The 27832-nt window shown below is 45.6% G+C and overlaps 1 protein-coding gene across 1 annotated transcript; it reads right to left on the minus strand.

Moving 5' to 3' along the window:
* Nucleotides 1-27616, minus strand: PDK1 (pyruvate dehydrogenase kinase 1). The gene is made up of 11 exons (XM_083154801.1): nt 27290-27616; nt 25649-25790; nt 24696-24767; nt 21707-21891; nt 17384-17479; nt 11980-12057; nt 11524-11600; nt 10153-10251; nt 6631-6741; nt 4740-4853; nt 1-1625 (listed from the first exon to the last, which is right to left on the minus strand). The coding sequence occupies exons 1-11, from the start codon at nt 27396-27398 to the stop codon at nt 1485-1487; spliced, it is 1224 nt and encodes a 407-aa protein (XP_083010927.1). The 5' UTR covers nt 27399-27616; the 3' UTR covers nt 1-1484.
* Nucleotides 27617-27832: the final 216 nt, after the last annotated feature.

Below are 27832 nucleotides of genomic sequence, written 5' to 3' on the forward strand. Positions count from 1 at the left end.
ACATTGGGCCCAATGTAAAATCGGGTCTCAGGGACCATTTTACATTGGTTCCAATGTAAAAATTGGGTTGATCGCATCGCATGCGATTTGGTTGCATGCGATGGACGCAATTTTTGCAGACCCGATGGATACAATTAAAATCGTTGGCGCCGTGCTAGGAAACAAGTACCCAATTTTCTAAACAAGTACTGTATAAAAATAAAAAAAAACACAAAAAAGGTACTAAATAAACATGATCTATCTCTATGATTTCCATTCAAAGTATGTCCTTAGCCATATGTAAATTAAAAAATAAACCACGCAGAAACATTTTGTTTTACATTCAATCATTCTTTAAGATGCAATTATTTTTTAAAAAGGCACAACAAAAACGTAAATTTTAAATGGAAGGTCACTGCAATGAATGCAAAGTAAAAGTCAAACACCAAAAATACACAAAAGTTAAATAAAATCTGTACTGAGTCCCGCATCATCGCTGGCCCCGCCTCTCCTCTGCTGGTATTACCAACGTCCTGCTATGGAAAGTTGTCCACCCCCGGGAAAAAAAAAAAATCACTCAGTGTGTATGCACTGAGCGTTTATTCAGCCCAGCGATTTTCCCCATCATCGGTCAGCATACACGCTGGGCAAAAATCGCCCTGTGTGTATGGACCTTTAAGCTGGGTACACATCAGATGACTTGTCATTCGATCCCATACACATAGTCCGATGAGTACCCCAGAGGTCGTCCTATCTGCTATTCTGCCCGTCAGATGGGACATTGGCCGACAGCATGCAGCTAAAGAACTATATATTGCATAGTCAGTTGCTATATTGTTCGATGGGTACGGTTGATTAATGTACAGTATCAATACATCAGCAGTCCCGTCAACCGTGAACCCCGTTGTTCTAATGTGCACCCAGATTTAGTTTAGAAATGCAATAATAATAAACAAAACCCCACAAATATAAATTAGCACACACAAAACAAAGATCAATAGAGAAAACGACACAGTCTATGGAAATTTCTACATGGTGAAACAAGTATGGAAAGCAATCTGCAGAAAACGTTACTTGTAAAGATACGACAAATATTGTCGGGGAGATAACAGTCACCTACAACGGATTGTGTTGGTTTCAATTAATGTCAACATTATTTGAAGTGGTCATCGTCAAATTAGCGCTAAAAGGTTTTGACCAACGTGTTCACACACAAGGATATATGTATACACATTACGCTAGGTTAGGATTGTGATACAAAAAATAGATTTTACATTTCTTCTCGCTTAGATTGTGCGGATTAATACCCCACGCGGTTTACACACTACTTTCTTATATATACACACACGTTCCTTTGGGGGCAAGCAAGAGTCTACAGTTTTAAAAAATAAATTTCATTGCAGAATGTGCAATATATATATATTTATCCACTGAGTTCTAGAAAATATGCAAGCAGGACAAACTAACAAGCAGAGTGCTAGCGTTGTGGTGACCATGGCGGTGGATCAGTTGATACGGAACGTGGTCATGTCTTTCGGTTCACTGCTCGGAACACACCAGTCATCTGCCTTGTGGTTGGCTTTATAATGCTTCCACGCCGACTTATTATACACCGGGAGCCTCTCTACGGACTCCGTGGATAACGCCTAGTTGAGGAAGAAGAATAAAAATGTTAGTATGCTGCACTTTTCATAGTTTACTAATAAACATGCAAACATTATAGAAACATGGTTATTATGGAAAGGTCAGTTTGCTTCTGACAGACCTTAAGGCCCCCATACACTAGTAGGACATGAGTCTTTCACGTGACCTCAACCCATCAGGCTGATATATCGTATGTTACTTCCGATCCGATGTGCGGTCTTGTGCGTATTGGATCGGATCCGGAGTTCATCATGGCAGCCACACGGAGAAAGGCATTGCATAGGATACATTGTATCGTGTGCAATCCGAGGTTGCTTAGGAATCGCATGCGTATTATACCACCCTGACACTGCCTAGACAGGGCCGCCCCTCACTCAGTGTCACAGTAAAGAGGAGACTTGTGTGGGACGCCACAGAGGCCAATTAGCACTTTGCATACAACTGCCCTATATTAATGGCTAAAAATGAGCCACAATTGTGGGGTAGATTCCAGGACAAGTGCTCGAAGCTAAAGTAGGGTACACACCAGGACGACCCGCTCACGATGCACATTGTGAGCGGGTCGTCAGTGTCTCGTCCGACCCGCTCACGGTGACGCGGGGGGGCACGACCCGCTCACGATGTGCACCGTGAGCGGGTCCGATCCGATGGCGACCTGCACCCGGCTGTATGGTCGTCATTCAGATCCTACCTGCAGCAGGTAGGATCTCAAAAACGACCGACCGACCCGCGGGGCCGCGCATCGGATCGGTATCGGTCCACACCAGGACAGAAAAGGGCCCAATCACCACACAATCTACATCCAATTGGTCGGAATTGGATCTAGATTGAGGGGATCGGGCCCTAGTCGTCCTGGTGTCATGGCACCTGAATAAGTGCACTCCGAGCCTCCCTCAGGCTTACACAGATATCAGTGGTAAATGCAGCCTGCAGGCTTTTTGTGTTCTGCAATTGAACAAGCCCGGCCACTGCATAAGCCGGCAACCAATCAAGGTGGCTAATTTCATCTGGCCCAGAATGTGGCGCAAACCTAACCGTGCGTATTCCCAGCAAATATTATCCCACTGATGCTGGGAGTGGCAGCATCATTTTATTGGGATGATTCTCCGGGGCATGTGGTTAAATTTGATGGATGGTTAAAATCACAGGAAGATACATAGTGTTCATTCTAGCACCCACCAGCTTAGAAAACCCATGCAGTTCCTCTTTCCTGCCTGGGGTGTCGCTGTCTGCTGTAGTGCTTATAGCACAGTGTGGTCTGTATATAAGCACTGATATGCAAACCAGATATGTGCTAGAAACGCCACAGCAATCAGCAACACCCCAGGCAGGGAACAGGAACTGCATGGGTTGTCAAAGCTGTCGGGTCCTAGAATGAACACTAGATACAGGTTGAGTATCCCTTATCCAGATATTGGTTATCCAAATTATTCAGAAAACTATAGCTTCCCGGAATGTACTACTGGGGGACGGGCTCTGTAACTGGCCCTCCTGGGGGACGGGCTCTGTAACTGGCCCTCCTGGGGGACGGGCTCTGTAACTGGCACTAAATTTGCAAGAAAAGAATTGCTTAGCAGTCACATTCAGTGCCTGAGATAGTACACAAACTTTGTTTCAGATTTTGAAACCTTGTTTCATGCACAAATAAAATATATTTGTGAGTATGTCATGTGTTTATATAACATAAATGCATTTTGTGTTCACAAATGGCTCCTGTCCTCAAGATACCTTTTTTTTTTTTTTTTTGAACACAACTTACTAGAGGTTTTTGTTTCAAAATACACATTTGCGAAATAATATAATCCCAAGTAGAGTGCTAAAGGGGCAGCACGGATGGTGTAATGGTTAGCATTACTGCCCCACAGCACTGAGGTCATGGGTTCTATCCCCACCATGGCTCTAACTGTCCGGAGTTTGTATATTCTCCCCGTGCTTGTGTGGGTTTACTACGGGTACTCCGGTTTCCTCCCACAATCCAAAATTATATAGGTTGGTTAATTGGCTTCCAAAAAAACTAACCCTAGAATGTCTGTGTGTGCGTGTCCATGTGGTAGGGAATATAGATTGTAAGCTCCACTGGGGCAGGGACTGATGTGAATGGCCAAATATTCTCTGTACAGCGCTGCGGAATAGGTGTGCGCTATATAAGAAACTGCTAATAAATAAATAAATAAATAATGCTAGTGAAATTTCTCTCTTCAACTATGGAATCATCAGATCGTTGGCGACTTGTACACACCATGAGTCTTAGCAGCCGTTGACCCCGCTCTGATTTTAAATGGTGTTCCGTTTAGTGGCTGAGTTGCTGTTGTTCCTAAATGCATCCACTTTCTAATAATATAACTAAAGGTGCATACACACTGTACAATTGTTTTGACCAATTTTGTTGAAAGACATTTCCATTGAACCCAGTGTCCTGGACGAAAGATACTGACGACAGACGAAAGATCTAGCTACAGTTTATAGGCGCTTTTTGAAAGATATCCAAATTGACGAACAATTTTGATGAACAACTGGCGGGTATGCGCATCATCATACGTCGTTCTTCTGTCGTCGATATCTTTAGTCAACATCTTTCGTCCAGGACACTGGGTTCAATGGAAATGTCAAAAAAATTGTACAGTGTGTATGCACCTTTACAGTTGACTGTGGAATATCCAGCAGGGACGACATTTCATGAGCCTTCTTCTTGCAGAAGGGGGCATCCTATTACAGTACCACACAAAGGTGGCATCCTATCACAGTACCACGCAAAGGGGGCATCCTATCACAGTACCACGCAAAGGGGGCATCCTATCACAGTACTATGCTTGAAGTCACCGAGCTCTTCAGAACAAACCACTGTGTATAACAAATGTTAGCGAATGGAGACTGCATGCTAGGTGCTTATTTTATACATCTGTGGCAACAAGTCTGATTGAAACACCTGAATTAAATTATTACCAGGTGTGGTCAAATATTATTGTCCATATAGTGAATGAGAAGAGTAAGTGTGGGGGGAGGGATGTCCACTGTAGCACACTGCCCCCTATTGTCAAAGTATATGCACATTTCCCTTTTGACCCTCTCAATTCAGAAAATGGTCCAGCAATCTTTACATAAATTCTGGGTCTTACCTTAATATATATTACTGCATCGGTTCCATATCCCTCTAAAGAATAGAGTTTCAAATCTCCTTGAAAGTACTGGGCATAGAGTCTTGATATAGGCAAGCCATAGCCAAACCCGGCCTGTGTATAACAGAGAAACCAATACAATTATTTGTTTAAAGTGCAGGGTAACAGACATACCATCCATCCGCTGCAGAGCTGCAGTGCGCATCAACCCAAATAACGCTACCCTCACTGTGTATACGACCTAAGTATAATTAAGCAGCACGACAATGGAAAAAGTCTAGATGTGATCTGAAAAGTGACAGAAGACAACTAGGTCTGCATACACCAAACCGTTGTATTCATTTAAAATATATTCCTCAAATCTCGACAGAACCAATAAAAACAACAACTTTACAGCCCTTTAAACGGCCACTAATTGTACATCTTGAAATACTATGTAAAATAAATTAGTTTTCCAAGCCAGTATAAAACGGATAGGACCAAAATTTACATAAACAAACCAAGAAGGTAAAATGCATTATAGTTAGCTGATTAACCATAATGAATTTATTTAATTGGAGTCAGTATAACTCCGTACTCCATAACAGACTACAGAAGGTAGGTGTTATAATGTTATCCGGTAAATCAAACCGCTGACCATGTAATTATTTACTTAGGCCCCGCCACCACATTTGAATCAACCAATCCGCAGGGATCATGTACCAGTGCGCACATGAAATGCCTTCATTGTGTCCTGAATGGCCCATCCAGTGCCCCTGCTAGGTTGCACACCTCCTACCAATTTCAAGAAAACAATTCAGTTTTGGTCCTAAATGACTGCTTTTGGCCTTAAATCTTTATTAAATTAAGAGTGAGGGAATACAGGAAAAGTCTTTTACCTGTGGTAAATGTATAGGAGATTTTTAGTACATTGTTTTGGGTGCGGCTGGAAATATGGAGGCACAAAGCAAGTTGCAATAAGAGTGGATCAGAAGTATATCAGCTGTGAGATGGTGAAAACCAAAGTAATGTTGTGGAATGGAAACATTGAAGCTCGCGCTACAATGCGGAAACACTGAAGCTCCCGCTACAATGGGGAGACACTGAAGCTCCCGCTACAATGGGGAGACACTGAAGCTCCCGCTACAATGGGGAGACACTGAAGCTCCCGCTACAATGGGGAGACACTGAAGCTCGTGCTACAATGGGGAGACACTGAAGCTCGTGCTACAATGGGGAGACACTGAAGCTCGTGCTACAATGGGGAGACACTGAAGCTCGTGCTACAATGGGGAGACACTGAAGCTCGTGCTACAAGGCGGAAACACTGAAGCTCCCGCTACAATGCAGAGACACTGAAGCTCCCGCTACAATGCGGAGACACTGAAGCTCCCGCTACAATGCGGAGACACTGAAGCTCCCGCTACAATGCGGAGACACTGAAGCTCCCGCTACAATGCGGAGACACTGAAGCTCCCGCTACAATGCGGAGACACTGAAGCTCCCGCTACAATGCGGAGACACTGAAGCTCCCGATACAATGCAGAGACACTGAAGCTCCCGCTACAATGCGGAGACACTGAAGATCCCGCTACAATGCGGAGACACTGAAGATCCCGCTACAATGCGGAGACACTGAAGATCCCGCTACAATGCGGAGACACTGAAGCTCCCGCTACAATGCGGAGACACTGAAGCTCCCGCTACAATGCGGAGACACTGAAGATCCCGCTACAATGCGGAGACACTGAAGCTCCCGCTACAATGCGGAGACACTGAAGCTCCCGCTAAATTTGGCATAGACACATTACTTGTTCTCCAAGTTGCCTGCATGCAGCTATTTTAGCAACAGAAGAATATGGACAACAGTGATCTGGGTACTCAGCTTTGTAAAACTGAACAATGTACCTACCAATGGTGTGGCACGAGAGGTCTCCATCCTAGGTGGTGGCGCAGTAGAATACATGTAGTTAAACAGCCTATCAATTTTCCGTAGGGGGACACCACCACCACGATCACTAAGCTGCAATAGAAAACAAGACAGAGGATACATATGGAACCTGTATTGATTTACTCCCAGCCGCACGCCCACAGCTTCCAGCAGATTCATCTCAGAAAACCACAAGATGACTTTTACCCACAAGAGTCATTTGTTAATAAAGATAACTGGGGAGACTGTACTTGGAGGATCACTGGGGAGACTGTACTTGGAGGATCACTGGGGAGACTGTACTTGGAGGATCACTGGGGAGACTGTACTTGGAGGATCACTGGGGAGACTGTACTTGGAGGATCACTGGGGAGACTGTACTTGGAGGATCACTGGGGAGACTGTACTTGGAGGATCACTGGGGAGACTGTACTTGGAGGATCACTGGGGAGACTGTACTTGAAGGATAACTGGGGAGACTGTACTTGGAGGATAACTGGGGAGACTGTACTTGGAGGAGAGACCTAATGGGGTTATAAATCTTGTTATAGATCATTAGCTTTTGTACAATGAAATCAAAGCCTGCTCCAGGTTTAGGATGGGCACTTTATAGACATAGGGGGGTATTCAATGTCAGGGTCACGGCAGTCGAGCTTGCTCGACCGCCGTGACCCAGTCCCGTTCTCGGTCAGCTCGAGCCGAGAACACGCAGGCGGGATTCAATGTCCCGCCTGCCGGGGAGCGAAAAGGGGGCGTGGCCGCGAGTTGCGGCCGGGAAGAGGCGAGCTGCAGCCGGCAGCTCGTCACTTCCCGGCAGAACGAGCCCGACAGCTAGTGATGTCGGGCTCGTTCTGCCGAGATACCCTGCTCAATGCTGTCTGGGAAGACAGCATTGAATAGGGCCCGGCGGGCATCTCCCCGATGGGAGGTGCTCCCCGAAGATTGAATATCCCCCATAGTCCCAGCACAAACACTGCAGCACAGCAAGCCCCACATGTGCAAAGCAAAAATGATTGGCTCTGGTCAATGGGGTCAGCGGGGGAACAAATCCTAGGACTGTTTGTGGACTGGATGATGGTGTTGGGACGGAATCCTAGGACTATGCTTATGTGGGGGGACAGAAGAATGGTCAGTGCTAGCTGTCTGGGGCATGATAAAGCATCCATAGTGTTCATTCTAGCACCCGTTATCTTTGAAAATCCATGCAGTTCCTCTTCCCTGCCTGGGGTGTCTGCTGTAGTGCTTCTAGCACAGTGTGATCTGTATATCAGCACTGATATGCAAACCAGACCTTTGCTAGAAGCACCACAACAGACAGCGACACCCCAGGCAGGGAAGAGGAACTGCATGGGTTGTCAAAGATAGCGGGTGCTAGAATGAACACTATATATATATATATATATATATATATATATATATATCTAGCGTCTGTGTGTCACCGAAACCCTTGCCATCTGTTGGCAGCAAGTGAAACTACATCTGGCTTTCGAAGCATTTAACACACTACATGAGCTGCAGAGTAGGGTCTTCATTAAGGGCACTCCCACACAGGGTAATGCCATAGCTTTGGGCACTTAACCCAGAAGCTAGGCGTTCACATGTGTTCACTTAACAAACCTGGAAACTGCTAAATAATGGAATATACACCTATACAAAATATGAACAATGCACAATCATCAATGTGCAGAACTCACTATCGTTCTGTCCTGATGAAGGTCATCATTAAACGGAAACGTTGATTCACCTGATATCGGTGAAGGTTTGTCTTTAATGAAAGCCCGAGAGTGCAGTCATCTACCTCTAAATTATACTGTTGCCACAGAATATACTGTATATATTATATACACACAAACAAAGTAGGCAATATTGTATTTTGTCCACTTTTAGAGAAAAACAATATAAATCATAAAAAGTACAAGCCAGTAGCGCACAAGTACAGCCATAAGTGATGTTATGTCTCCAACCTCAGATGCTGGGAGTCTGTGTTTCTCTGTTCCCTGTAAGAACCCGCAGCAAAGAGGAGAACAGATGCCTGTGATGCAACTACAGCTTTATCCCTCATCTACCAGAACACACAACTTGAGAGGGTTCGGATGAGGATAACCTAAGGGAATGGAGGCTTTATACTACACAGAAAGATTACACAAACTGCTCTGGAGTCCTTTTGAAACAAGGACATCGTAGGAGGTGACCCAATTACCATGTATACATATATCCCAGCTCAGCAACCCAATACCGCAGAATAATAAGGAATGTGTAAGTGGCGTGGGGATATACACAGGTACAAAGCACCTGTAAACGCTGCTCTGTTGCTGTATGAGGCTGTACATAGAGTTTATGTTACAGTACGGAGATAGCAGAATGCTTAGAAATATACTTATAGACATTTACCCTTAGAAGTGAAAGGGTTACATGTGCTGGATTTGCCGGGTTCTCACAATACACCGTTGTCTGAAAGATACACTTGTGGTTGGGGAGGAGGGGGGTCATTTTGATCCTTTTTTCCGTACTAGACTAGATCTATGAAAACACAAAGCACCATTTACTGTAAGCCTGGGTGCTGCTCAGCCATGTGTCCCCTGGCACAATGGTTCATCTCACAGGCCTTAGCTAGGAATACCAACATTTTGTTACATGAATCAGATTTCACCTATTACACCGTCCAGGCATCAGGTGGTTAATTTTCACAGAGATGGACTCGGGACCTCCAATCATTCCAGCTCCCTCATACAAAAGAATGGGTGGCCCCTGATTGGCTGTTTTGTATTTATTTATTTGAATTCTCCTGCCACCCCACCTGCAGCTCCCTAGGAGTTATGCATGCGATTTGTCGCATGTCAAAATGGCACATCAAGCGCCAAATGGTATGTGAGCCCTCCCGGCTGTCAGCTATATGGTGAGAGATGGGATTTGCTTCGGTTTGTCCACATATTTTATGACGGGAAACCACAAGCACTGGTTTTGCCTGTAATATTTACTATAAATCATTTGAATTGTTAGAGAAACACCAACCCAGGGCACCCCTGTAAGTGTCCTGAGACACGCGCCGGGGTGCCACAGCACAGTTTGTGAACCACTATCCTACCCACAATTCATATTTCAGCATACGCAGAACTAAGACATTGGTTTTAGCTGTCAGTTACGTATGGCTGGGATTGTAGTAGGATTTTTTCAAGAGCACTTATACATAACATCGACTTGCTCTGGTTAAAAGACAATGGCACAAAAACCACTAGAATCACAGCAATTACCTACACCAGGCATTCCCAACCACGGTCCTCAAGGCACACCAACAGTGCAGGTTTTAGTGATATCCAGGCTTCAGCACAGATGGTTTAATCAGAATCACTAAGGTACTAATTAAGTCACCTGTGCTCAAGCCTGGATATCTACAAAACCTGCACTGTTGGTGTGCCTTGAGGACCATGGTTGGGAAAGCCTGACCTACACGTGATACAAACTTGCTCTGTCTAACTTATACACTTCAAAAGCACAATCAGTCACCTTAACAGTTAAATCCTCGCTCCCCAGGGCCACCTGCACTTTGACTGGAGGGTAGACACCTGTGTCGGCGTGGAATTCCATGGTCGCACGCATCGAGTTCTACGGCAGAAACAAGAACAGAGTGGTATATGCAGTTATTATGCTTCTAAGTTTTTGGAAAATAATGTTTCCTTAAGATAACAGGTTGGTAAATATCACAGTACAGCGAGTAAAGCCGGGTATACACCTGAATACTTGTGTGACCCAGCGACGCAATGGAATATACTGCATACCGACTACACAATACTGCAAAGCCAGATCTTCATATAACAAGAAAGCAGATTTATTAAGCCTGGTACAGTGATGAGTGGAAGGTGATAACACAGCAGCCAATCAGCTCCCAACTGTCATGTTACATACTAGGGGGTAGATGTATGAAGCCGTGATAAGGGATGAGAAGTGAGCCAGAGGAGAAGTGGCCCATGGCAACCAATCAGCACTGAGGTAACATCTATAATTTGCATAATATAACATTATAGAGCAGCTGATTGGTTGCCATGAGCCACTTCTCTGGTTCACTTCTCCATACATCTACCCATGTGTTTGAAAAATGACAGTTTGGAGCTGACTGGCTACTATGTTATCATGTCACTAAGCTTAATAAGTCTGCCCCACAGTGCTGTCCATGGTATCTTTTAATTGGATGCGCAGAACATCCAATGTGATGGGCGCAAATGACTGGGTGTACACAGGATACAAAGGTTGTACATATATTGTATATCATATTGTCTGTACCCAGTTTAAGTCATGAAACAGTGCCTAAATAAAAGCTAAACTTACTGCATTTTGGGGTCTTCATTACTGAATAAAGAAGATTTAAACACAGTTTTGCTTGGCCTCATACCCGTGGAATTAGGCTTGGGTTACAGTCCAATGAATGTGAGGGACTGTAAAGCTGGCCATACACTACTGCGATGTATCGCAGCATTGTATGGCCATCCGACCCCCCCTGGACTTTCCTGGGTGGCAGGATCGCATGTGGTCCTTTCATATGCGATATGTTGCACGTTCCGCAACAGTGGGAAGGTGGTCCAAGTAGGAGGCCGGACCTGCAATCTCCAGATTACATCCGATGTACATGGGACCACGCATCCGATCTGAGGTCAAACACCTCCGATTTGGGCCGATTTCTTGGCGGATCGGGTCAAATTGGACTAGTGTGTCCTTAAGAGTGCGTATTCCCCACCACTACCAATAGGCTACAAAGAGCAAAAAGTAAATCAAACCTCAAAATATGTGATACATAATGTTAAGAGGCAAATCTAAACAACCAACCCTATCCCTAAGTGGAATTCTCAAATATATAAAAGTCACCAAAAGGACATCACTCACCTTGAAAAGCTCAAATACCATGTGGTACAGATGGGAAGGCACGTACACCACCTGGATTTGTTGCCCTGGGTTCTTCGCTAGGACCAGAAGAACATGTAAAAGGCATCCAATTATTGGTTTGAACAAAATGAATAACCTTGTCCCATGTTAATGTACCCACTTTTATTCAATATACATCTTTAATAGCTAATAAAAAGCTAAATGAAGCGTTATACTGCACTGGTGGAATATACTGTAGTAGCCAGGCACACGGGAAGCGCACTGGATTATGGTGATATGATATTGCGCTGAACCCAACAGTAGCCTACAAAATATAAATAAAGTTGTATCTAGCAAAAATGAGCGGGAGGCAGCAGACTAGCGGCCTAGGTACAGTGCACAGAATTACAGACAGAGAACAGTATGGTTCTGCTGGTGCGGTACCCTGCAGATCATGCACAGAACTGAGACACTTACCGTTGAACTCCACCAGTTCCAATTCTGGAGAGCTCATATAATACAAGTCACACAGCTGTTTTGCATTCTCGTATCCATCTAGAAGCAAAGCACAAGGTTCTCCTTTCAATACATATGGGTCAGATTCGGAAGAAAAGTTATAATAGTTAAAAAAAAAAAAACATTTAGGACCGCTGCATAATCACATAACTATGTACAGAAGTCTCTCATTAAATACACAAGTAAACAGGACAAATTGTACACAAAGGGTTTCAATTATAGCATAGAATAATTATCATTTATAGAGCAAATGGGACCCTGCTGACTTTATTACAACGGTACTTGTGTAGTTTCACAGCTGCAGTTACGTAGTTTATGTAGTGCTGTATTGAGAATACAGCACTATGCTGCCTACATAAACTACGTAAGTGCTTCTGGAGCCCTGAAACTAAACAATGGTTAATATCCCCACTATCCACGTCATTCCCCCAGTATCCACGTCGGCGTGGAGTTGTTTTAAAGTGTGGCGAGCGCAGCGAGCCCGAAGCATGGCAAGCGCTGCGAGCCCCACGAGGGGACGCGGATATGCGTCCACTCGCCACGCTTCGGGCTCGGTGGCTCGCTGTGCTCAACACACTTTATAAAAACAACTCCACGCAGACGTGGATACTGGGGGTATGACGTGGATAGTGGTGGAAATGTGTGTGTTGTGCATTATACTTACCCTCCTCCAGCCCGGCCGCCGCGTCCACTGGGCCCCCGCGATCCACCGATGGGCAGCGTTCAGTCCCCCTCCTCCGGCAGTCACTCCCCGTCACCATCGTTCAGTCCCCCTACTCCGGCACTGGCAGCGAACAATGTTCGCAATTAGCGTAGTGCCGCTGGGGGAGCTGGGAAACCATGTGATGCGCCGCCAGCGGCAATGCGATGAATTACGTACATTGGTGGTGCCGGGGAGTGACCATCGCTAGCGGGGATCGCCACCCGGAGGATGGTATGTATAAAACAAAAACACCCACCACCCTGCTCCCATGTGTAGTTTCACGGCTCCGGCTACTGGCTACGCTGACTACGTATCTTAGGATACGTTGAAAACGTAGTGTAGAGCTGCCGCCGTGAAACTACACAAGTACCATTACAACACTTTAAAATATTTGCATGGTACAATCATTTAAATCTTAGGGACATATGTACTAAGCCTTGAAGAGCGATAAAGTACCAACCAGCCAGCTCATGTCAGTACACAGCCTGTAACATGGCAGGTATGAGCTGATTGGTTGGTACTTTATCTCTCTTCCCAACCTCAGTCCTCAGGACCCCACACAGTGCATGTTTTCCAGGAATGGGATCATTCGTCAGACTGCATTTAGGTCTACAGTCATTAGGTCGACCCCACTAGGTCGACTGGCAGGAAGGTCGACCTGACTTAAGGTCGACATGGGCCAAGGTCGACATGACTTAAGGTCGAATTTGCATAAAGGTCGACATGAGGAAGGTCGACTGGTCATAAGGTCGACATGGGTTTTTCACTGTTTTTTGATCCGAATGTCGACACAGTCGACATGGACACAGTTGGCAATGAGAATCGGACGCTCGCAATGCTTCGGGCACGGTGCCTCGCTGCGCTGGGCACACTATTTTATTCTCCCACCACGCCCTAGTGGATGGTAGGGCATGAAATACCGCCTGTCGGCACATGTCGGCTCAAAAAACAGTGAAAAACCCATGTCGACCTTATGACCAGTCGACCTTCCTCATGTCGACCTTTATGCAAATTCGACCTTAAGTCATGTCGACCTTGGCCCATGTCGACCTTAAGTCAGGTCGACCTTCCTGCCAGTCGACCTAGTGGGGTCGACCTAATGACTGTAGACCTTAGTTCATTCTAATAGATGACAGCATCCCGTTTTCCAGGTCTCCCCACAAGTAAGCTCCACCTGTGAACCTTTCAAAATGTGTCAGTGAATAATGAGTGCACCTGCCGAGTGACCTGGAAATCGTGAACTGTTGGAGGTACTTGAGGACTGAGGTTAGAAACCACTGGTTTAGTACATCTGCCCCTTAAACTTGGTACGAGCGATATATATCAGTTAAGCCAGGCATTTCCAAACTATGGCCCTCCAGCTGTTGTGAAACTACGGGTGAGATTTAATAGGATGAGAGATTCAGAAAGTGAGAGATTTGGGAAGAAATCTCCAGTTTTTTTAAAGCAGCAATCATTTACACTACAAAACCAGTTTGATTTTGCAGTGTAAATGATTGCCGCTTTAAAAAAACTGGAGATTTCTTCCAAAATCTCTCACTTTCTGAATCTCTCATCCTATTAAATCTCACCCTATAAGTCCCATCATGCCTTGCCACAGTTTTGCTATTAGGTAATGCTAACACAGGGTTGCCGACCCTCCCGGAATTTCCGGGAGTCTCCCAAAAATCGGGACCCCCTCCCGGCCCCCCGGAAGGGTGGGCAACCCTCCCGGATTCAGGGGGGTCCCCCGGATCGCGGCATTAAAATGCCGCAATCATCGGGTCTCAGAGAAGAGGGCGGGGCTAAAACGGCACAAGCGCGTCACTCTTAAGCCCCGCCCCCTGAGCGGCTGCTGAACCTCTCCCGGAGAGGAGAATAATAAAGTCGGCAACCCTGTGCTAACAGCATGGCAAGGCATGCTGGGATGTGTAGTTTCACAAAAATTGGAGGGCTACAGTTTGGACATGCCTGAGTTAAGCTATAGAATTGTTGATACATCACAAGCGCTTAGGAGGGTGTGTACACCCAATATGTCTGCGAATGACATCACTCAGACATACTGCGTCGGCTGCGCTGCACAGCCAATGGCATATATACTGGTGGATCTGGCAGTACACAGACCAACCGTACACTTGCTGCACGGACTGCCGACACAGTTGGGTGGGCAAACTCAAGTGCCTGTTGTGGTATATCGTGCGGCCAATCGGTAGTGTGTATAGGTGCTTGGAACAGCTGCTCTGGTGGTGTGAGTCTGGGTCTCCCAATTGGTGGCCCTAGCATGTACCCCGCTCAGTCTTGATCTAGACGCAGCATTCGGACTGTGTTCTGTTTTGTTTGCTCAGCTACAGGCTTCATTCTTGTAACCTGAGACTAGCATTGCAATACACTACTGTGCGCTTTGTGACCTTTATTTACACATTTGTTAGTCATTTTGACAAGCTTAGATATATTAAGAATAATGATGACAGTTTGCTTAAGCCTTTGTTAAGGGAGCACAATTATAGGTCACATGTCGCTATACTGTGACAGCAGTATATTACGGGATGACACAACAATGTTACCGTATCTGTGCAATCCCTTACGCACAACAAATAATCACAGATCAGACTGCACTGAACATTGCTCCATATACATTTCCCATCATTGTATTGGATATGTAGTATGGTATACACAGTTTTTCAGCTTGCAGATATGTATTTAAATATAAAAAAAGTGTAAGTAATAATAAAATTGCATTTTTAGCACAGGGGAGAAAGTTCCCAACAGTCCGCCAGAGCCTCCACACAGGCGGACTCTGTTGGGATCTTCCTCCCCGCCAAGGCTAGATATGTAAGAAACCACCCTTCGGCCATTGGACAGACTCAGCATAGCCGCAGTACTAGCCAGCCTGGTTTTTATTGAACAGGGTCAGTGAGCTGCAAGATTGGGGACCAGGCCAAAGGCTACACACTGTTGGCCAAAGAAGAGGTGGGTGCTAACGTCATGTGACATCGGCCGCCTGCCCTGAGCAGGAATCAGCCCGCCTGCCTTCCAATGGTAACGCTCATAAAACGCTGGGAGTTCCCCTGCTCCGGCCTGGTGTCCCCCACCTCTGTTCCGAACGGCTCAGCGAGTGTGAAACTCACAGAAGCGGTTCGCTCATGGGGTCTGTAAATACGCAGATCCCCCTATACTATCGGAACGGGGGGCAAATTCGGCCCTGAATGATCAAATCTGAAATCGCCTCCTTTATTTCACTGCAAGTGGACCTGCATCAGGCACATTGTTTGCATTTGGATTCTGCTGGAGAATGTCTCACTCATTGTTTGTAGTGTTCATCCTAGCACCCTGCGTTTTCCAAAACTGGTGCACTTCCTCTTCCCTGCCTGGGGTGTCGCTCTCTGCTGTGATGCTTCTACCAAAGTCTGGTATGTACTTCAGCACTGATATTCAGACCACACTGTGCAAGAGGCACCACAGCAGAGAGCAACACCCCAGACAAAGGAGAAGAACTGCACAGGTTTATAAGATGGAGGGCCCTGGAACAATTCCCCAAGTTGCACTGGTTCACATACATCTAAGTTATCAGAGTATGCAATATTCCATTGTGATCTATACAACACCAAGTAAAAGCGATGGTTCTCTATTGCATTATACCTAGACAACAAGATGCCTCCTACACTGTCTTTTAATAGGCTAAAGCTGGGTACACACTATAGCAGTGGTCAGGGAACTCGGTCCTCATTACCCCACGCAGTGCATGTTTTCCAGGTCTCCTCACAGAATCACAAGTGAAATAATTAACTCCACCTGCGGACCTTATAAAATGTGTCTGTGAGTAATTAGTACACCTGTGCACCTGCTGGGTTACCAGCAAAACATGCACTGTGTGGGGTCATGAGGACCGAGTTCCCTGACCACTGCACTATAGGCTACAGTGGCCAATATTGCGGATCACAACACCTCTTGTATAACGTGTGCCTCCAATCCATTGTTCAGTGAATTGTGTGGTCCCATCTTCCTATCTGATGTCCTGCACAACAGATGGGATGACAGTTTACTAACATTGATACTATACTAACAGTACTGTGCCATCATATGGTGCAGTGTGTGTGATTCATTGTAACATCGTATCAGCCCGTCGCAAGATCAAATCTTCCAATAAAGTCCTACCCAGGCAGAGATGTGCAGCGAGTGAATCAAACAGGCTTTATGGCTTTTGCACTTAGTTTCTCTTGGTAAAGTCATTGCCAGGCACATTTATAGCACTGGTCTAAGGAATCATTCTTCTCCCCCATAAATGAGAGCTGAGCAGAGGCCACAAACCCATTCTGTGCTGGAATGCTGCAGCAGCAGGTCTGCCAGGACACACCTTATGTATTGGGCATGGCACTAGGTGCATTGGACAGAAGCTGTAGTCAGACAGTGCACATACACAGAGTGTTCCTGTGTTCTGGTGCTGCGTTTATATTTTGCCTTTGTTTTGATATTTTACCAGTCTGATTGGTTGCCATAAACAGCTCCTGCACTTGCTCACTTTACTCTTTTCAGTGCTTGATGAATAGACCCCTCTAGGTGTTGCTCGCGTTAGTTATGTGTGACTTCAAGCTTTACAGGGAGACTGAATAAAATGAGTCACCAGGTTAATACATTATTCATCCTATTATTGGTTTAAGACTAGGGGATAAAAGCGATCAGTACCTCTTACAACATCAATCACATTGCATGATGGGTCTATGCTGCCGATGTGCTTCGGGTGAGCTGGATTCACCTTCACTTCTCCACCAAATAGCAAAGCTGGAAAAAAAAAGAAGGAGAATGAACATATTTAATAGTAGAACACATAGGAGGACACCCAAGCAATATATGCAGAATACTTTGTATACAAAAATATGTATTCTATGTGTGGCAGGGAGGACAGGATACCCCCACATGCAGGGAATGTGGAGGATCCGGTCCAGGTTTTACAGCAGCAGCAGCAGGAAAACTGATGTGAACAGGGTATGGCTGATTAGCAGCACCTGTTCTTTCTCAATATAAGTGTTTCTAGGGCAGGATGTCATTGCTCCTAACGGTGGTCCAGCTGCCCAAGTGATAGACCGGAGGTGTGGCTACAGTAGGGACCACTGGAACATACAGAGGAGTTTGTACTATGCTGTGACATCTGTAATGCTGTAACCATCCTTACCCACGCTGTTTACCTGGTACAAAAGGAAGATTTCATCTTATCCAGTGTATGCAATTCCCTGCCTCATATGTAACTGCTGCATTAATCATTACATTATTTATTACGTAATACCGCGTAATTGAAAGCTCGCGGTCTCAGCTACAAATACACAATGTGATACTGGGGCAAGTATAGAATAAAGTAGGCTTTGGTTTGTAGAATTGACCTCTCACAGGTCATATAGTCATTACATCAACCCTCAGAATGTAGACACTGAGGTTCATGTCGACACTGGTAATGGCATCTTGTACCACACCCTACAGGAGAACACCAGGATATAATGTACTTAATATAAATAAATATTTCTCCGGGTAGTCTGCTGGGATTTGCTGGACATGTCACTCAACCAAAATGCAGTAGTGTCGGAAGACCTGTCAGTAGCTCTTGGACTGTAACCTTGGGGTCTCGTGTTGGGGGGGGGGGGGGGGGGGGGGGATAGTAATGATAAAATGAAAGGTGCTAATAGTCCATATTCCTACATACGTCAGTCTTGTAGTTACATGAATGGACAAATATTCTGAAAGCAAAAGTATTCTAAAAAAAAAACAAAAAAAAAAAAAAAACACACGACAACCTGCTTGATCGCAGCACAAAACGTATGTTCATGTGACCAGCAGATTAAAGGTAGCACATGAAACAACCCCAAGGTACATCGCGGCTGCCTGATAAGCACAGCCCATGATCATACTGTAAACACCTGCATTATGCAGATATGGTTCTTACGCTTTTAAAGTTTGATACGGTTTCTTAGAAAAATAGATTGCGCTGGGCTGGAATGCAAAAACAAATCAAATATCCAGGAACACTTTAATCATTAGCAGAAATAGCAGCAGAAGGCGCAGACAGCGGCAGAGGAACATTATAGAATATTGGCCACAAAGACTAGCATACAGGAGTCAGGATACCATTTTTATCCTGTGTTTTGAACAGGGGTTTCAGACCGGTCGCAGGTCGTACGGATCATAACCCGCATGCGCGCAAGCCCGTCCTATAATAAATTCTGCTCCTTTTTTTTTTTTTACACTCGCTGGACATACAAAAGTTGATTGACAGGAAGCCAACATTTGTCGGTGGTAACCGGCCTCTTTCTGGGAGTGTCTGGGAAAACGCAGACTTGCCCAAGCGTTTGAGAGGAAGTCGTGTGACGTCAGCTCCGGCCCCTGATCCCAGTAAGTCCTGGGCTACGCACAGACAGCACACACTGGGAAAATCATTAAACAGCGAGCGGCTTGCAAATGGATTTGCAGCGAATCGCAAGCCCTGCTAAGCAAATTGCAGGGGGTGGGATTTCATTCTGTCTGGGCGTCGTATACCTGATCACATGGCAAATTAGCAGAGCAGCAATCAGATCTGATTAAGCCCCTCAATCCACCCCATGCACTGCACTTTTTCAAGGTCTCCACACAGATTCACAAGTAATAATCTCCACCTGTTGAATCAAATGTGTCCGTGCGTAATAAGTACACCTGCGTACCTGCCGGATACCCTGGAAACATGAGTTTTTTTGGGGACCTTGAGTACAGAGTCTGGGAACCACTGGTTTAAAGGGAACCCTCATTTACAGATTGGCCTGGGTGCGCATGGATAACACACACACGCAGACATGCACAAGAGACAGGGGGATCCTATGCTACCTCCAAGGAGAAAATACATATTAGCAGTTACTCATAAGAGAGGTGCATCTGCCAAATATCTGCCACACCTCAATGATTCACAGAACGGATGTAGGGAGAATTAGTTACTCTGCAGAGTGCGCCCTGGTGAATAATCTCAGGACCAAGGTGGAAAGAATAAATTCCAGTTGAAACCTGCAGTCTACAGGATACATGCAAGACCATTGCAGTGAGGAGTCCAGCACAGGCGTACCAAGATTTAGGCAATAGGGTAATAAAACAGTGCAACTAGTACGGTACATAAAGCAAATACTTAGCAATAATAACACCCCCAAGAACCATAGCGCAGGGGAGACGCGCACAGACCAGTCACCTCTCTAGTGTCTAATTCCTCTGCCGTGGCTCACTGGAGAACGCTAAAATCCAATGTTTGTCATAAAATAAACTTTCATGTTATATATAAAGCGTATCAAGTACATTTTCTGCATATTGAATTTGCATAACCTGAGTTTAGGGGGATTGAACCTCTTACACATAGAAAACAAAAACCATGTTCCTGCAACAACGCTCTTCCTTATACGCGAGACCTTGCACCCTGTATGGTCCTTCGCATGAGACATCTGCTAGACTTTTGCCTGCTCTGTACTTACCCTTTGTTCTCCACAATTTCTGTAATCCAGCTCTACAACTGCATCCCTAGATTACAAAGCACAGTCCACAATGCAATGTTGTGTACTCATGTCTTTCTTTATTTAACATGCCATGTCATATCTAAGAGCACATATGACGGTCAACATGAGTGTTTTGAGGTTTTTTTTTAGGGGGGGGGGGGGGTGTCTATGTTGACATAGGTGTAACATATCTGCTCACCATGCTTCACCACCATTATATTTTCCCTCCACGTCCACTGGGATTGTAAATTATAAACAAGTAAAAAAACAAAATAGTGGTCAACCCAATGATCAGGCATGTCAGGCATGTCCAAACTACGGCCATCCAGGTCGTAGTTTGGAAACTGCAAGTCCCATCATGCCTTGCCAGTTTTGAATGCTATAACGATGGCAAGGCATGCTGGGATGTGTAGTTTCATGACAGCTGGAGGGCCACAGTTTGGACATGCCTGACCTAAATACTGTCAACCCAATGACCGCATAGCGTGATTTGTGGCAAAGATGGAAAAGTATCATTTTTGGAACAAGGTTATCCATTTTAATTGCCATCTTCTCCAATTATATGTTCTGATTCAACAATTAGTGGCCACATTTTTTGGAATCACTGCATGAAAAAACACATTGGGTAGAATTAGATTTGGTGAGTTATTTTGTTTCTGTGCAGGGAAAATACTGGCTGCTTTATTTTTACACTGCAATATAGATCTCACTTTGAAGAAAAACTCCACCCAAATCTAATTCTATCTGCACATGTTACATCTGCCCCACCTGCAGTGCACATGGTTTTGTCCAGCTAAGAAGGTATCTGCCTCTAAGAGTGAACTAGTATAAGGCCCTGAGTAAGAGAGCACATTTCTCTTTGCAGTCATAGAAAGCATACAATTCATATTCACACTGCCACTTCCAGTGCTGCGCACCTCAACACCTCTGCTGACCCCTTCACCAGATTCTCCTGGACTAAACCCTGTTCTGGCAACACTGTTGCACTCGGATTCCCTCTTCCCCAGTTCTTTAATATTAGCTTCAGCCTTTCCCCCTGCACAGCTGCCCCATCCCTATTGAGGTGAAGCACAACCCTACTGTATAGTTCACACAAGAATTTAATGAATGTATCCTCATGCACCAGAATGGCCTATTACGTAACCGCTGCTCACAGTAATTACTGAGTTACACCACTGCCAGCTTGTGTGTGTGTACAGGGTTACATAAGCAGTTTGTAATAAACAAAAACTTTCTTTACATTGAATAGGAGGAGCCCCAGTATGCCAACTTATACATGGAACATTGGGGCAGATATATTAAGCTTTAACAAGAGATAAATGCAAGGGTGATAGAGAGATAAACGTCCAGCCAATCACCTGCTAACTGCCATGTTACAGCCTGTGTTTGAAAAAAAGTAAGTAAGGAGCTGATTGGCTGGACGTTTATCTCTCCTTATCACCCTTGCATTTATCTCTTGTTAAGGCTTAATACATCTGCCCCAATGTACTGTCAGTAACTGGACCTTACTTACTGTGCTGATTAAGCAGCATTCTTATCGATATGCGACTCATGTAGAAGCGATCCAAGAAATACTGCACATTCTCAGACGTCACTGGATCAACGCCAAAGCTGTCCTTATACTCCACCACACCCTGAGCCATGGTTGGGATGACATCATTGTGCCGATTCCGGATGGTGGTCACCGTTTCTGCAAAACTTAAGAAAGAGTGTTGCAGCCTTTAGTGGCGATCAGATCAATAAGATACTGGCTATCTTCTAGGATATGTCGCAGCAGGACGCAAATGAGGCTTCTGTCACACAACGTCATACCCCTGATCGACACTATGGGTTGGTGGCTTTACGGGTCAACGTGCATGAACATGTAATGTTTATATCCTATGTCCGGTGCATGGAAAACAATTCATTTGCTCCAAAGTTGTTGGACATGGAGAGAGGGAGCTGTGAAGACAGAGATTGGAGATAGGAGCAGAGAGGGTCTAAGCCGTCATTGTGACGGGCTTTTAACTAGTCATCAATATTTAAAGACATGTGACTCACTGAAATAGACAAACGGAGCCTGATTCAGATCTGACTCAATGTGCAGCACGGGCCTTGTGATCACGTCTGTACTTCCACGCTACCTCTACTGAGACGTCTCCTGCATGTCGGACACATATACAATGCTACCTCTACTGAGATGTCTCCTGCATGTCGCTCCATCAGATTGGACACATATACAATGCTACCTCTACTGAGACGTCTCCTGCATGTCGCTCCATCAGATTGGACACATATACAATGCTGCCTCTACTGAGACGTCTCCTGCATGTCGCTCCATCAGATTGGACACATATACAATGCTGCCTCTACTGAGACGTCTCCTGCATGTCGCTCCATCAGATTGGACACATATACAATGCTGCCTCTACTGAGACGTCTCCTGCATGTCGCTCCATCAGATTGGACACATATACAATGCTACCTCTACTGAGACGTCTCCTGCATGTCGCTCCATCAGATTGGACACATATACAATGCTGCCTCTACTGAGATGTCTCCTGCATGTCCCTCCATCAGATTGGACACATATACAATGCTGCCTCTACTGAGACGTCTCCTGCATGTCGCTCCATCAGATTGGACACATATACAATGCTGCCTCTACTGAGACGTCTCCTGCATGTCGCTCCATCAGATTGGACACATATACAATGCTGCCTCTACTGAGACGTCTCCTGCATGTCGCTCCATCAGATTGGACACATATACAATGCTGCCTCTACTGAGATGTCTCCTGCATGTCGCTCCATCAGATTGGACACATATACAATGCTGCCTCTACTGAGACGTCTACTGCATGTCGCTCCATCAGATTGGACACATATACAATGCTGCTTCTACTGAGATGTCTCCTGCATGTCGCTCCATCAGATTGGACACATATACAATGCTACCTCTACTGAGATGTCTCCTGCATGTCGCTCCATCAGATTGGACACATATACAATGCTGCCTCTACTGAGATGTCTCCTGCATGTCGCTCCATCAGATTGGACACATATACAATGCTACCTCTACTGCGATGTCTCCTGCATGTCGCTCCATCATATTGGACACATATACAATGCTGCCTCTACTGAGACGTCTCCTGCATGTCGCTCCATCAGATTGGACACATATACAATGCTGCTTCTACTGAGATGTCTCCTGCATGTCGCTCCATCAGATTGGACACATATACAATGCTGCTTCTACTGAGATGTCTCCTGCATGTCGCTCCATCAGATTGGACACATATACAATGCTACCTCTACTGAGATGTCAACCTGCATGTCGCTCCATCAGATTGGACACATATACAATGCTACCTCTACTGAGATGTCTCCTGCATGTCGCTCCATCAGATTGGACACATATACAATGCTGCCTCTACTGAGACGTCTCCTGCATGTCGCTCCATCAGATTGGACACATATACAATGCTGCCTCTACTGAGACGTCTCCTGCATGTCGCTCCATCAGATTGGACACATATACAATGCTGCCTCTACTGAGACGTCTCCTGCATGTCGCTCCATCAGATTGGACACATATACAATGCTGCCTCTACTGAGACGTCTCCTGCATGTCGCTCCATCAGATTGGACACATATACAATGCTGCCTCTACTGAGACGTCTCCTGCATGTCGCTCCATCAGATTGGACACATATACAATGCTGCTTCTACTGAGATGTCTCCTGCATGTCGCTCCATCAGATTGGACACATATACAATGCTACCTCTACTGAGATGTCTCCTGCATGTCGCTCCATCAGATTGGACACATATACAATGCTGCCTCTACTGAGATGTCTCCTGCATGTCGCTCCATCAGATTGGACACATATACAATGCTACCTCTACTGCGATGTCTCCTGCATGTCGCTCCATCAGATTGGACACATATACAATGCTGCCTCTACTGAGACGTCTCCTGCATGTCGCTCCATCAGATTGGACACATATACAATGCTGCTTCTACTGAGATGTCTCCTGCATGTCGCTCCATCAGATTGGACACATATACAATGCTACCTCTACTGAGATGTCAACCTGCATGTCGCTCCATCAGATTGGACACATATACAATGCTACCTCTACTGAGATGTCTCCTGCATGTCGCTCCATCAGATTGGACACATATACAATGCTGCTTCTACTGAGATGTCTCCTGCATATCCCTCCATCAGATTGGACACATATACAATGCTGCCTCTACTGAGACGTCTCCTGCATGTCGGACACATATACAATGCTGCTTGCACACCGGCTCAAGTCCAAAATGACTATATGTACATAATCTAAAGCTTTGGGGGAGAAATATATTTCTGGGGACAGTTTATGAACTATGGAGACAATTATTTTTTGGGGGAAAACATCCACGCGAGCGAAGTCATGGGGAAATGTGAATATATATTTTATAAAATGTCCAATTCCCTAATGTGCCTAACACAGTCATACACCCTATTACATACTCACCGCCTGACGGTTCCCGGGTCTTCTGCATTTGTGTCTTTAAAATCAACTATCTCCTGGAAGCTCTGAACATACCTGTAATGAGATAAAGACACATCCACTTAGATCCGGCTGGATAAATCCTGGTCTTCCTACTGAAGAGACAAGAAGCTAAGGACTGAGAACTTTTCCAGTGCTGCGTGTGATTGCCCGCCCGCCTGTGAATGGATGTTTTGCATAAACATCCATTCACAGCCTAGGGGGAAGAGGACCACATCATTTGCAGGTCTCCAACCATCGAATGATGTGGAACGTGCACGCAAAACTAAGGCACTCATCCGGTGATGTCAGCTGCCCGTCCCCGGCAGCCGTGTCACTGCCTCATTTTCATGAAACGCTGGGCGGTCCCATGGGAGCATCTATCCGCCGCCAACCCACGCCCCCTGCCCGCACTGTTGGGTGCTAATGGAACTTGCAGTTCACCGTGCCCACTCACATCCAGCGCATGCTGCGAGTACATGCAGGGGAGCGTGGAAACCAGAATCAGGCCTCAGTGTTTCCGGAGGTGCAATGACTTTCTGCGAGTTTGCCTGTTTTTTAAAGCAGCAATCATTTACAAGGCCAAGCTAGGTAGACTGGCATAAAGTCTTGCACCTCTGGAAACTCGGAGACCATTACATTTATTTTGTTTTATGGTAGAATGAAAGATCCTGGCAACCAGGTCTACATGTACACAGGCACTATGCTGTTTGTAGTGTAAAATAATGGCAAGAAAATGTGTAATAATTCCATTTTTATTATCTCACAATTTCTTGGGTTTTACAACATTATTAAATACATACCATAGGTTTAGAAAGGGAGGCCCACAGGAACCCAGTGTATGGTTTTAAAACCCATTTTGGGTCAAGGCTAATGCATTAAGAACCCGCATATTAAATCAAGCAGCTGGCAGTATCAGGGCGCTGTATCACACTCACCAGCTCTGCACCAGTTTAATGGAAGGCATCTTTAGGAGGTTGTCTGGAAGCAAATTTATTTCTTTCATTATATTCGCTAGTCGCACAGGTAATTCTTGCCGTAAAAATTTAAATGACGTCTTTTCACAAGCATTAACGGATCCTGGGGAACAGCCAAAAAAAAAACTTCTACATATATATTTCCAGATCTATAGATATAACCATTCATACCTACACGGAATGCGTTTAGAACCTGGTGGTCCGGATGCTGGCGTTCAGAATACCGACACTGGTATCCCTACTATCGCCAGTGCAGGAATCCGGACATAAAAGAGGATGACGGCATCACAAATTCGACAGCCGAACATAAGTACACCAGGGTGGATTAGGGTTAGGTTGAGGCACTAGAGGGAGGGACTTCCGGTTAGGCATCATCATCTCCTATAGGGGCACTCTACTTTAAAGTATAGTTTAGCACAGAGGTTCCCAAATACAGTCCTTAAGGCACGCTAATGGCCTAGATCACTGGTTCCCAACAGAGCAGGTTTTCCAGGTCTCCTCACTGAATCACAAGTAAAATAATCATCTTCACCTATGGATCTTTAAAAATGTGTCAGTGAGCAAGATTTCCAACTTTATCAATGAATTTACTGTTTCCAGCTTTTACCCACACCCATAGGAGCGTCTTCCTTTTCCTTCATGTGAGACCCAATTATATAAGAGCTTATTTTAGCAAGGACAACAGATCAAACACTAAAGGCCCCAATTCACTAGTACGATTTTGACCCATTTTGGTCGATAAATAGTTTGAAAATTATTACATCGTACATGTCATTTGCTTCCAATTCCAATCAGATCCCGTGATTGTCACTGCTGCAACAAAGATTTATCGTATCTTGAACCGTGAATGGTATCAATACACTGTATGCAGAATGACCGTATGCGATACAGCTGTCACATGCAAAACCTCACCCTAGTGGATGGGGCCTTAAGACTACGGTTGTGATTCAGATTCTGAGGCAAAGCCAAATGTATAAACATAGTGTTCATTCTAGCACCCGCTGTCTTTGAAAACCCATACAGTTCCTCTTCCTGCCTGGGGTGTCACTGTCTGCTGTAGTGCTTCTAGCACAGTGTGGTCTGTATATCAGCACTGATATGCAAACCAGACCTGTGCTAGGAACACCACAGCAGACAGTGACACCCCAGGCAGGGAAGAGGAACTGCATGGGTTTTCAAAGATAGCGGGTGCTAGAATGAATACATATATATTCATTCATTTTTCTGCCTCCTAGCTCTGTACCTCACCCACGGGGGAGATGTATCACACATTGGCGAGACAGTAACTGCAACCAATCAGCTTGTTATGTCAAACAGCCTTCTGCCTCCGAGACTTGATCCATCTCCCCCTTAGACTATATAGACGTGTAACCTGTGAAAGTAGCTATGGTGCAGATCAGCCGGGGGAACAAGGATATGTTGCCCTTCAGAGACCAAACCCAGGCAGTGCTATGGCTATTTATACCCCACTGACCTATATACCAGTGGTGCCAGGGCAGCACTGCTCCTCTAGAAGTGGTGCAATGAATGGAATACGGGCAAGAAGAGGAAGGGGGCCACACCAGCATGTCTAGGGCCCCACAGGGTCTGCACCCAACTCACCGAAATCCAGGAACTGTTTCATGGAGAGGGGGGACGGGGAGAACTTGGAATAGTAATCCACCAGTCCGGGGACGGTAGCCTGTCTCATCAGGGCCCTGAGTAGCCGCATCCTGTGACAGGTGGGGGCCCCTGGGGGCCAGGCACACACCCCTTTACTGCCACATCAGTGAGACGAGCATCCTCTCCCTATGGGCCTGGCGCATCGACTGGTGACTGCCAGCAGTGCCAGTGTCCTCTCCGGTTTAAGCCAAGGATGCAGCTAGGAGGAGTGAGAACAGTGTTACGTGCAATCCCGGCTCCGGCCAATCACACCCAGCGCAGCGCGTTTAGGACCGTGGCATCCACAATAAACAACCAGCGCCATCTTGCTCCTCCCAGCCAATCGCAGCTGTCTGAAGAAAACACGAGGGGAAGGAACTCACCAATCGCAAGTGATGGGGGGGTGGCTTAGCTTTGTGCTGTCATTATTAGGGGGAGGAGTCAGCCTACCGGTGGGGTCCGACTCCGGGTGTTATGACGTTGTGCTGCCGCCGGGTGAGTGGC

This window comes from Crinia signifera, chromosome 7 (assembly GCF_055691185.1).
Source record: "Crinia signifera chromosome 7, ASM5569118v1, whole genome shotgun sequence".
Lineage (NCBI taxonomy): Eukaryota > Metazoa > Chordata > Amphibia > Anura > Myobatrachidae > Crinia > Crinia signifera.